Source organism: Cryphonectria parasitica (genome assembly GCF_011745365.1).
Source record: "Cryphonectria parasitica EP155 unplaced genomic scaffold M406scaffold_2, whole genome shotgun sequence".
Taxonomy (NCBI): Eukaryota; Fungi; Ascomycota; class Sordariomycetes; order Diaporthales; family Cryphonectriaceae; genus Cryphonectria; species Cryphonectria parasitica.
Genome location: NW_024468910.1, coordinates 4,166,646 through 4,178,747, shown reverse-complemented (window position 1 = coordinate 4,178,747; position 12,102 = coordinate 4,166,646). Strand labels below are relative to the sequence as shown.

Below are 12,102 nucleotides of genomic sequence, written 5' to 3'. Positions count from 1 at the left end.
CCATCCTACGATAAGGTTGGCCTGGTGGGTCCCACAGGGTCGGGAAATTGGCTTAGCGATATTGGATTTCCACTCTGGGCTGTCAAAGGTAGGATTGGATGAACGGCGATCAGCCGGGGGGGGGGGGGTTCACTCTCTGCTAATTTCTTGGCCCTCAATCCTTCTCTCTGTCTGCGCCTGTCTCTGTCTCTTTTTGTCAACCGTTGAGGAAGATGGAGAGAACATGAAAAGAAGCAAAAAAGAGGCTGTTTTAAGGTGGCGGGGGCTTCGATACTATAGATCATAGTGCGATCGAGAGGCTTGAGGACGGGGCACAGATACTATAGTATAATGAACCAAGTACTTACTTCGAAGTACTTACTATTGAACCCAAGTACTATCTTTGGTACTTTACTCTCTTGGAATCACACTTCACAGAGCCAGTCGACCAAAAGAACAACACAAAGTCTCATGTCATATGCATACACACACACACACGCACCCACCACACTCGATATAGTAAAGCAAGAAGCCAGAGGACCCGACCGCCTAGCGCCACAGAAGACAGCACAATTTGCCGTCCGAAATGAACGACTTCGCCTAGGGTGCCCTTTCTCAACAACGATTCGGTGACAAGAGAACGGTGCGCCAAGTGAGCCGGCAGATCTGAGGGCGCTATCCGATGACTCGGGCGTCAAGAGAGAGAAAGAGGGGAGGGGGGGGGTGGCCTTTGCTGGAGAGCCAAGTCTCGATATAGTACATCATTTACTGGCATCCATTTCTCCCTCTTCTTGGATTGAACTTTACAGTAGAACGAGGACATTCACTGTTGTCGATTCCAAACATGCTGCTGTAATGAGCACTTCTATGTATAGCAAGCAGACGGACTATTGATGATGATGGTGCTGATGCTGATGGTTCAAGACGCCCTCGCCCTTCCTTTTTTTGTCTTCCCCTGACAACCGTTCATAGCAAAACCCAATTCACCATTCCGTCACATACACACAATTCCGTCAGACCTGTCAGCAGCGACAGCTCACCCTCACCGCTCGAAATATAATCACGATCATCCCCTTCCCCCCTCCCCAGCTCGTAAACGAGGAACCGGGACCGGCGATCTCATTCTCCAGCGGAACCCACGACTAAGCAAGGCGCGCGCACCCTCGGCGCCCCGTCGTCCCCGCCCGCCTGCTTTTGGTTCCTGCATATGGGGGCCACGCTAAATATGTAAAATCCAGGAACCAATGCAACCTTGTGGGCCCCTGTCCTGGTCCCTTTTAGTCCCCCCTCCATTGTGAGGGCTGTGATCGCACACCCACACACAGACCGTGCGTCGCTGTTCTCCGGCAGAGAAAGAGAGAGATAACCTTATCATGAGTCAGCTCTCAAATGAACAAGCTGGAAAAGTTGTCGTGAATGATGATGGTACATTCGTATGTACAGTGCTTATATAGAGAAGTGGAAATGGAAGAATAAAAGGGAAAGAAGGGAAGGAAAAAGAAAAAAAAGTTTATCCATCGCACAGGTACAGTTTGACAAGTCGATCACGAGGTCTCGAATGGGGCTTCGTTATGGTGTCCGTCCGTCCTGCATAGCTGAGGTCGTTATGCGCTCAGATGCAAGGGAAACAAGGAGAGCCTCGTGTCGCGCATAGTCCAGACCAAAGCTAGATACGCACCGTCGATCTCCAGCACCCAAGAGGCTCCTTTGATCTCCCTTTTCTCGAGTTCGCCAGATTTGAAGGAAATATAGAAAAATTACAAACGACGATCTGGGGCAAACCATCAATTACCCAAGAAGGAATCCCATGAGTTCATATGCATACTCACAGAAGCGTTCATGGAATAATACACAGAAGCGCCCCCCCCCCCCCACCTTCTTCACATGAGTTGTGCATCTGTCTGCCCTCGCACATTTCGAAAGACTAGAAGAGAGAAAGAAACAGACTTCATGTAAGGCGCGGCAGTCGGTGGTACTCTATCAAAGCCAAAGTCCAACTCTGTGCTCACTTCAGGTGCCGAGATTTTCCACTTCAAATATCTCCATGTTAACACCAGGCGTACTTTCATATCCAAACGCACTCAACTCTATACAAATCCCCAGATGAACATGAACCCCTTTCTTCAAAGCTGCTGCCCTTTCGGCATGTTCCTAGCTAACTACAGCTTTCGTTCCCCCATCCAGTGTGTATTCACAACATACCAGCAATAAGGCACAGAGCCAAGAACGCCATCTGCAAACCTACTTAATAAGTGAACCACACATTGCACTGTTGGAAGATGACTTACCGAGGCCTTGTCTGCCGCTCTCCTCGCCCTCGCCCCCTGAGCAGCGGCAGACTCCCCTGCCAGATTCGTAGGAAGAACAGCAGGGCCGGAGCTAGACACGGAACTCTCGACGCTACCCACTGCCGTCTGTGATCCCTCGGTAGGATCCGTGGTTGCTATGGATGCCGCGGTGGTCGACCTATGCGTGCTCGGTGGTGGTATGTGCCCAAGTGTCACTGACCAGCTGGATGAAGACGTGGCGTCTGGAATCATGGCTGTCATGGTGCCGTGGGCCTTCCAGAGGGTGGAGGTGGACGGTCCCTGGAACGAGTCGGTATCTACCACGAGTGTAGTAGGCAGACTGGGGCCCACGAGGCTGAAGGGGACGTTTGAGGGCACGATGGAGAGCGGGAGAGAGATAGCCATGGTAGTTGAGCCCAGATTCCACCCAGAGGCATTCGTCGTCATTGTGCTGATGTCCAAGTTTATCATCCTCTCTGAGCAGTCCTTGAAGATGGACTGGGATACGAAGGTATACCGAAGAGCAAAGACAGCAATAATATGGCTCTTAGATGTGAACCTAGAGCCGGACAGAGTGGGGATATCCAGGTCTATGGTTCAGTTGTGAATTTGATGGGCTCGCAAGAAAAGAAGGCAGAAAATGAAGCCTCTGGTCCTCTGTACAGCACTGCTGATGTCTTGCAGAAGTGCCTTCTTGATTTATGCAGCTCCTGAATGGTGTCGGCCTTGTGTGGGAATAAATCACAGTCGAGATGAAGGCGTCTGCCGGTGGTCAGTTTCATAGTCCCCCTTGGTCCTTTGCTACTTGTGTACAAGGCTCACAAACTGCGTCTTTCCGGCATATATTCGTCACCAGGAGATGCCACCCAGAAGAGTCCTACTGGCGAGGCGGCGGAAGTCGCTGGAATGGCGATGAATAACTAATGTTTTAACCTGTGTATTCCAGGCCACAAGGAGACCTATTCCGATACTATTGTATTGCTTGAGCAAATGAATCGTTTTCGTCGGGTGGAAAAGAATCCAGCCGCTGTAAGACGGAAACGTGGATGAATCAAGTTAGAAGTGCATCACAAACCCACTCGATTCTCGGGCGAGTTACGCCACGCTTTTTGGTAAACTGGACGGAGAGGATGAGAGTTGCAATCAAATTAAAAGCGGAAGCCTGCACGACAAGACTGCCTTCAATCGATCAAGAACCTCGAATCTTGTGGCTCGCAAGTCCACGCCGCAAGCCCCTGCGCAGATGCAGCAAACCGGAATTGTTGCAGATCAAGGGCTCATTGGTGAAAGGTGGGATGCGCATGAACTACAGTAACCAGGCAATTCTTTGGTTGATGATGGGCCCCAGGGGAGCCTGATGGTGTCGTCTGGCCTTGCATTGAGCAATTCCGTGGTTCCTCGGTGGGATATGCTCGTCACACGTAGGACCGGGGGGGGGGGAGACGACAGCAGACCCAGCCACTGCTGTCATTTGTGCGATGCCGGCGAACATGTCGCACCCCCTCATACGAGCCATCAAAAGGGGCCCAGGTCATCCAACTTAGGTCGAACGCGGATGCGGCAACCTTCGTGGGCTAATACCAGGCTCAAAGGGGTCTGGCATTATGTCGTGCGAGGGGTGACGTCGTGGAGGCCCTGGCGCTCTGATGGGTCAAGTCGTGGTGATGCTGTACGGGGTTGTTATCGATAAGGTACATCGATAAGATAAGGCGTTGCTCTCAAACTTTTTGGACTTTACGACCATCAATTCCTGTTACTCTCTACTCTCTCTCTCTCTCTCTCTCTCTGCTCATGCCTTTATACGGCTCACTTCACGATGCAGAGGGCCAAGACTGGCTCATATGTGTGCTGGAAATGCCTGTCAAGAGGCGTTCAGCCCAAGCCTTCCTCGGTCAAGAGGCTCTATTCAACGACAAGTAGCCGATTGCTGAGAGCACAAGGCGCGCACGACGCGTTCCGAGATAATCGCACGGTAAGAAGAGATAGGAAGAAGAAGGAAGGAAGGAAGAGGCGCCCCCTTCCAACCGGGCCCCCAAGCTTTTGGCTGTCCTAGCTTTGTGAGGACGATATTAATTTGTGGCCCGTTTTCCCTTTCAGAATTTCGCAATCGTACAGGAACAATCCCTTCAACCACAGTTCAGTAACGACACTCCGCGGATTCGCGACCGCCTGCGACAATGGGAGGCAGAAAACCAGGTCGATGCCCCTGAGCCGATGCTCATTGACGCTGGTGAAGCTGGACAACCTCAAAACCTGCTCACTCGACCTCGGCACGCAAACCAGATCGGGCAGATCAACGAGGAATGGAGGCCAGGTCTTGAGCAGCCGTTTCAAGACAGCGATGGCGCGCTCGAGTCTCTCCCCGGCCCAACCGACTTTCAGCCCGGCGACCTCATCGAGCACTTGGGGGATAGCGAGAGGGTCCCACATCTAGCGATCTATCTCGGCTATCGCAATGACTTGTACCATTTCTATACCATCACAGGCGAATGGAAGGTGATAGCGAAGCTGTCGTCGCAGTTTGTCATCAGGAAATTTGTCAGCAAAGACATGCTGCAACCCGTCCTCGACAAACTGCCCGGGGAGCACCTGTCGCGCGAGGCTGTGAGGGCAAGGATGCAGATGAATCAAGACCAAGGGCCGGATCGTATTACCGGCTCAGAGCTGCTGCGCAAGTTGGCCAAGTTCCAGCAAAAGACAGACGAGGCCTTGCACAAATTTGGCATCCAGCTCGAGCGGGCCCATGAGATCGTGTCCGAGGCAGGAGACAGATACGTGACCCTGGATCAGATACAGTCTCGTCTGTCCAAGCATATCAAGGACCCGCTCTGGAGCTGGCCGACGCCGCCGCACGTGTTGTATGCTGTGTACCGCGCAGTGACAGAAGACGACTTGGGGTTTCGCGCTCTCGATACACTGGGCAACTCCCAGACGTGGTTGTTCGAGGTCACCCCACGTGAGGACGTCGCCTTGATCAAGAACATTCAGACCCTGGTCAGGCTGTTCACTGACATACCGGGCAAGGTCAAGACGACTCTATCCGACCTGACAGCGGCGCACTTGAAGCAGAGCCAGCTTGGCCGGTTCATCCTCAAGGCCAGAGACGCCATCGACCAGAGCAGACAGTTCCGGGACTGGACCCCACATGGCATGCTTGGACCGGCCAAGCAACAAATACCCCGTGCTCGTACGAATTGGAGCGATGTGGACATGAGCATCATGCATTTCATGCTGATGTGGACGGGCCTTGACCAGTTCTCTGTGTCCTCGCGGTACCATTGGATAGGCTCGGCGATATTGCGGGCAACTGGCCGGTACAAAGACACCGAGTACCTCTCGACCACGGTCGGATGGACCTTTCTACAGGAGGTGGGCTACGTCACTCCCTGGGACCTTCACGACCGCTACGTCAAGCGTCTTCCGTCTGTCAAGCTGTCGCGGGAGGGTGGATTCGCACCTCTCCCTTTGGGCCCTGCTGGCATAAAACCATACATCACGCCAGATGCATTCTATGGCAAACGTCACGACTGGGAAGGTCTCAAGGCTTTCGCTATCGATTCCAAGGAGACGACTGATGTCGACGATGCTGTATCTGTCGAGGCAACGGATGTGCCTGGGGAGCACTGGGTCCATGTTCACGTTGCGGACCCTGCCTCTCAGATCCGACCTCAGTGTGCCCTCGGGGAGCGTGCCCAACTGACGCCCTTGACGCTGTACCTTCCAGGACATTACTCCAATATATGGGGCGTGAAAGACGAAGTGGGGAAGCTGTTCTCTCTTGCCCCGAACAGACCCTGTCTCACCTTCAGTGGCAGGATCAACGAAGACGGAGAGATCCTCGAGTCCAAAATCACACCTGCCAAGCTGCAGGAACTCATCTACATGACGCCCGAAGACGCAAATGCTGCTGTGGGCTTCGAGAAGCCTCCCAATCTTCCCGAATGGGCTGAGAAGTTCGTGGTCGGCGCACCAGTGGCAGAGAAGCTGCCGTCGCGAGAGATGACAGCCCCCTCCGAGCTACAGCCGCAGGATGTCAGCTCTCTGAAGACCCTGTACCGGCTTGCGGAGGCGCGCCACCAGAAGCGACTTGCCGATGGTGCTCTGCCGGTCTTTCCTCCTCGCCCCAAAGCCAAAGTGTCCTTTGCCCATACCTCGGTAGAACAAGTGGCCCCAGGTTTGATGACCTGCAACGGCGACCCCTCGATCAGCATCTCCTTCGACACCAACGAGTCGCCCATGATAACAAGCATCATGCAGCTGGCCGGCGAGATTGCTGGGCGCTGGTGTGCAGACCGCAACGTCCCTGTTCCTTACCACCAACATCCGCTCGCCGTGAAGAATTTCGAGCTCTCCAGATCCTACGCCGAAAAAGTCGTCTACCCTTACTTCCTCCGCGGCGAATTTCCCCCGCCTGAAGCGTTGAACATGCTCTACCGCTTCCTCGGAGGGGATGAGCTCTCCACCCACCCGGGCCGGAACTTCCTCATGGGCACGGAAGCGTACGTCAAGGTGACCTCCCCGCTACGGCGGTACTCAGACCTCATCGTGCACTGGCAGATTGAAAATGCCCTCCTGCAGGAGGCAGAGGCGGGCGCCATTGCGGAGCAGAAGCTTCCCTTCCTCCGCAAGGAGCTCGAGAAGGAGATCCTCCCCTGGCTCCGCATGCGCCAGCGCGTCCTCAAGAGCCTCAACAGCCACTGGGGCAGCAAGGGCTACCTCCTGCAGGCGATGCTGCGGGCGTGGAAATACCCCGACGCCGCTCCGTCGTCCTCCAGGCTGCCCGACACATTCAGGCTGAGGGTCAACACCCGCTTGACGTCGACCGCAGGCGGCGGCAGAAAACTCAAGGCCATCATAGGCACGTTGGACTGGTTCGACATCGATGCGTGGCTCGTCCCCGAGGCCCTGGGCCGGCTGGGCCTGGGCATTTCCGACATCAGGAAGGGCGATGTCTTTGAGGTTGAGCTGGTGGATATAAATGTCCACCAGAAGGATGTCTTTGTGCAGGCGGTGGGGAAGATTAAGGTGCAGAAGGATGAGGAGGTGGCCGGTAAAGGCGAGGAGGGGCAGGAGAAGCTCGAAGAGGCGAGGTTATAGGGAGGGACAATCATGGAAAGGAAGTATCCAAGGCGGTGGAACAACCCCCCCCCCCCTTCCTTCAAATGTACCAGGCGGAAATTTCCCTTCCAAATACTACTTGCCATGTATGATAAGCAGAGACTTGAATTGCAGGAACTGTCAAAACAGACATGCCGTCATGATGATACTGGGAGGATACAATGTACAGTTTAATTACTGTGTGACTAGAGAGGAGATGCATGCTCTCTCAAAAGATTACACATATGCCTCTCTCTCTCTGTCTGTCTCTCTCTCTCCTGACCAGTCGCCCCCCAACCATCACAACCACCAACCAGCCCGGACATCACCACCAGCGGAGCTCGGTCGACAGTCACCCCCGATCACAAACCCCCTCTCCTATCGATCGATCCATCTCTAATCTCACAGTGATTCCGTTATTCATGTCGATCCTTTTTTTCTTCTTCTTTTTCTTCTCCCCTCGGCATGAGACCGAACGGGCCAGAGCCGCTCTTCTGCTCCGGTCAACCGGGGGGCGGTGGCGGGCCAATAAGCCCTGACACATAAACGGGGCGGGGCGGACACAAAGTGGGCATTTCATCACACGATCGTCAGACCAAAGACACATAAAATGAGGAAACATGTAAGTACGTATATTGGTTTAGCCTCTGGGTGAAGGCTTTCCGAAGGTTATGTGTTGTCCGCTTGTTTTTGTACGTTAAAATCCCACACCCTCCCCTAAATTTCTTCTTCCAATATCAGGAGTTTCCTATATACAAGGGCGCCCCCCCCCCCTCCCCGGGTTTCAAGCATTGGATGAAAGAGAGACATAAACTCTTGTTTCAACCCTTTTCTTTGTTGTGGTCCCTCCCCCTTCCTTCCTGTGTACTCGGACACTTCCAGCTCAGTGATCCTGTGGGCAGTATTAAAAGAAAAGGCTCGATCTTAATTCCTCTCGAGTATCCTGCTCTGGTACGAGGCAACGCACGTTGGTCATGGTTTTCTCTACCAAATATTTAAGAATCCCGCGCGCCCTTTTTGAGATATTGTGGTCTCCGTCAGGATGAACCTTGTTGGGAGTAAACCTCCCCCCCTCCCCCCCCCGGCTCCAGACCCTCGCTAGAACTTGTGATATTATCATCCCCTCTCAGAACGCCGCTCCAAGGGTTTCAAGAAACAAAAATTCATATGACCAATCCCTAAAGTGAGCACCCGACCCCAATCCTTGTTGCTTTTGATTTGAACTCCAATGATTTTGAAGAAGAGAAAGATTCCGTAATGCGCCATATGGCAACTGATATAGATTCCTCACAATGCGAAGGATGATCCACTACCGTCTCCCAGTTACTCGTTCGAACGAGTTCCGTCCCCTCTCTCAAGCCTGCTGCTCGATGCATGCCCGAGTATAACGATCCCACCACCAAAGAAAAGACAAGACTATCCGAGTAAGAGGTACCGGTGCATGCCTTTCCGGGTCTCGAAATGTGGTATTGACCCCCAAAGAAAAAAAACGCCTTTCGTTATGATGCTGATAACGTAGTCGAGGTTCGATGATTGCTGTCGAATCGGATGCTTTGGATGTCGAAGAGGCCGCCGTGATGGCCTTGATTAGTTTGGTGAGGATGCGGTAAGAAATTTGCAACGCTCAAACCATGACGCAGAACGCTCCATGGATGCTAATCGTACAATCGATCGTAGAACAGGAGGATGATGCTAGAAATGGTGTGTGTGTGTGTGTGTGTATGTTTGTGTTTTGTGTGGGTGTGCATGTGTGTGACTGCGCAGAGGAGACGTGCTGCCATGTCTCGCCGCAGAAGTGAAACAGCCTTTTGACAGAGAGAAAGTGCTCAATCATCGCGTGGGTATCGAGGAGATGAGATCTGGGGAGCCTTCTTTTTCTGAACGAGCAAAGTCAACATCAACGCCTCCACCCGACGTTCCAAACCACATGGGCGATATCCCGGGCCGTATTTACCGTGTCAAGAACGAAGCCAACGATCCCTTCTGAGGCCGTTTCGCCTTCCTCATAGGGCATGAACATACCGGATTCGGTTCTCTTCATACCGGCGGGTGCTGCGTTGAGGCTATTCGAAGAGGGGCTGCGACGGAATCCTGATGACGATGACGATGATGATGATCCGAAACCGCCCGGTGGTGGCGATCTCAAGCCGGGACCACTAAACCCATCGTCCCCAGTCTCATCCTCCTCCTCGTCTGATTCGTCCACAAAGAACATCTTCCCAGAGGACTTGGAGGGCCGGAGGGTTTCTTGCGACGACGACGGCGACATCATGGGGCTCCTGTAGGAATGCTTCATGGCGGTCTCGACGGGCTCTGGTGTGTCGTCATCCCGGTATTTCAGAGTGGTCGGCGGCAGCGGGTTGAGCATCTTCTTGTCCGAGCTTTCGTGTCTGCTTGGCTTCCTGCGTAAGATGGGTCGTCGCTTCCGGGTGTTGGTCCGCTTCATCACGATCCCATCATCAGACTCGCTATCGTAACCGATATTGAACCGGTCCGAGTCCATGTCTTCGTCGTCCTCATCGCCCTTGACCTCGACTGCGATGCACTGCTCCACCTGTTCGTTGAAGTGGATGTGTTTCCGCTCGCTGTTTGGGCTGATGATGCCAGACGTTGACGAGGAGGGTGCAGTACTCAGGTCTTCCTTGCTCATCCTCCGTGAAGAGAACGGAAAGGTCACATAATCGGTAGCGGCCCGTGCCAGTCTCGGCCTCGCGGACAACCTTATACCTCGTGGTAGCTCCCTCTGTTGCGCCTGAACAGCGGCGGCGGCCTGTTTCACCAGGGAAGAGGATGACAGTGACTTCTGCAGCATCACCTCAGACATGCTGCGCTTCTTGAGGATCGGCTTCTTCTTGGACTGTGATTGTATAAACGAGTTCGACTTGGAAATCCCTACTCTGGAGTCATGGTTCGACCCAGACAGACTACTGCTCTTCCCTGGGAGGAGGGGACCGTAGAGCCAGGTGACATCACAGTCTTTCAGCCTGCGAGATATATATAAGTCAGCGACCGAGCCCCTGTGTAGTAGTAGTAGTGACGGTTGTACAGAAGGTATATATGACGAACCAATTTAATGTCTCTGGAGAGATGGTCTTGAGGTGGTTCTTGGCTTTCATCCAGGTCCTCCAGGACGCATTCTCCAGCCGTGCAGCGTTGTTGAAGCTGTCCCTGTTGGACACGATGTGTTTCCATGACGACCATATGTCCTCCATCCTCCAGTCATGCGACAGGTAGTCAACATGACGGGTAGGCTGGTCGCCGACAGCAGTGTCGTCGGCGGCGGGAACATTGTCCCACAGATCAGGGGTGTGAGGAACGGAGGCGGTCGTGGAGGTTTCATTGCCTGAATTGGCAGCTCGTGGGCTCGGAGGGGGCTCCAGTTCTTCTGGAGAATTTGTCCCAAAATCGTCGTTATATTCTGGGAACACGATGTCGTCGTCATCCAGGGCTCGTAATATGGGGTCGTCGCAGGGATCGCTCTCTGTGGAGAGGGAGAGATTGCTGGCTGGCGTCGAGGAACATGACAGGTCGGCGGTCGATACCTGTATCGTCCTAGGAGAGGAGGGCGCCGTGGAGGTGTTGGAGTCGGCGAGGATGGTCTTGACGGGTGGTGATTGATAAAGATCGTGTATCCTGGAGGCCGAGGCGGATGTGTGAAAACCACCGGACTGCCTCGTAGAAAACTTTACCTGAGATTGCGAGCGGCGGAGACCAGAAGGAGCATAGTAGGAGCTCTCCTCGGAGGTGATCACCACGGCCATGTCGGATTTATGGTTGTGATGACGGTGTGATCAGTTGGACGATATGTCCGAGATCACCTCTGTAAATTGCGTTGCAGATCTTGGGATAGGGTCCGTCATCGGTACGCGATCCAGTCGGCGGACGTAGAAAGAGGAAGTTGTTCTGTGTGTGGGAAGAGGTTTGCTGGGTGATTTGGGTTTCTCGAAATTATTTCAGGGCTGGAAAGTGGGTGGCAGTTGTGAACCATGAACACTGACTTTGCCAGGCCTCGACCTGCCTGCACTTTTCTTTCTGCGTGGGCCCAGCGAAGCAGGCAGTGAAGGCGAGGGCTGTGGAGATTGACAGGGCGGTGGTGGAGCTCGGCGTGCGTGCCTGGTCGGCTGGATACGGGCTGTAGTCGAGGCGAGACGAGGTGCCAAACGTTCAGCCCAAAGTTCTGAAGAAGCGTGCCTCGGGCCTGCGGGTCTCTTCTCGCTGTCTAAGGGGGGAAGGGGGAAGAGCGTGCGAGATAACAAAGAGCAACGAGTGACTTAAGAATGGTCTGCAGATAAACAGGCCTAGCTCGAGGAGAGGAGGAGGAGGAGGAGGAAGGGGTTTTTAAGGATATATGATGTCGAGTGGAGAGAAGCAAAGGAAAAAAAAGAACAGCTTTTCCTACAAGTATGCAAAGACTTTGAGAATGACGGGGGTGGACAACAGGCAAGATGAGGTGGCAGGCCCAAAGACTTAAAAAGGCGCGAGATGGGTGCAGCGTTTGAACCGCAGAACCGGAGACAGGTATGGGGTGGGAAGTGAAAAGCAAACGGCATGCGTGCATGGGTGAAAGGCCAGGCCCCTGGCCAAGGTCAACTCAAAAAGGCGATCTGGGAAAGGATGGGGAGGGGGAGGAGGGCCTAACCGGGGTTCTAGGCTTTTCACCCACTTCGATACGGTGCTGCATGAGAAAAGAAAAAACACTAGTCCTAATCGAGTACTAACAGGCTTTTTTTTTCTCTCT

General features: G+C 53.6%; 3 protein-coding genes across 3 annotated transcripts; 1 reads left to right on the top strand and 2 right to left on the bottom strand.

Annotated features, from left to right (window-relative positions):
- Positions 1-1,989: 1,989 nt before the first annotated feature.
- On the bottom strand, positions 1,990-2,672 carry M406DRAFT_72027 (uncharacterized protein; the record flags this gene model as incomplete). Its single annotated transcript, XM_040925515.1, has 4 exons — positions 1,990-2,066; positions 2,182-2,212; positions 2,268-2,445; positions 2,488-2,672. 4 exons carry the CDS (start codon positions 2,670-2,672, stop codon positions 1,990-1,992), a joined length of 471 nt encoding a protein of 156 aa, XP_040780035.1.
- Positions 2,673-4,083: 1,411 nt separating this feature from the next.
- Positions 4,084-7,507, top strand: M406DRAFT_350034 (RNB-domain-containing protein; the record flags this gene model as incomplete). Its single annotated transcript, XM_040922520.1, has 2 exons — positions 4,084-4,239; positions 4,365-7,507. The coding sequence occupies 2 exons, from the start codon at positions 4,084-4,086 to the stop codon at positions 7,362-7,364; spliced, it is 3,156 nt and encodes a 1,051-aa protein (XP_040780034.1). The 3' UTR covers positions 7,365-7,507.
- A 1,754-nt stretch (positions 7,508-9,261) lies between these two features.
- Positions 9,262-11,125, bottom strand: M406DRAFT_250582 (uncharacterized protein; the record flags this gene model as incomplete). The annotated part of the gene is made up of 2 exons (XM_040916707.1): positions 9,262-10,348; positions 10,431-11,125. 2 exons carry the CDS (start codon positions 11,123-11,125, stop codon positions 9,262-9,264), a joined length of 1,782 nt encoding a protein of 593 aa, XP_040780033.1.
- Between the last annotated feature and the right edge of the window lie 977 nt (positions 11,126-12,102).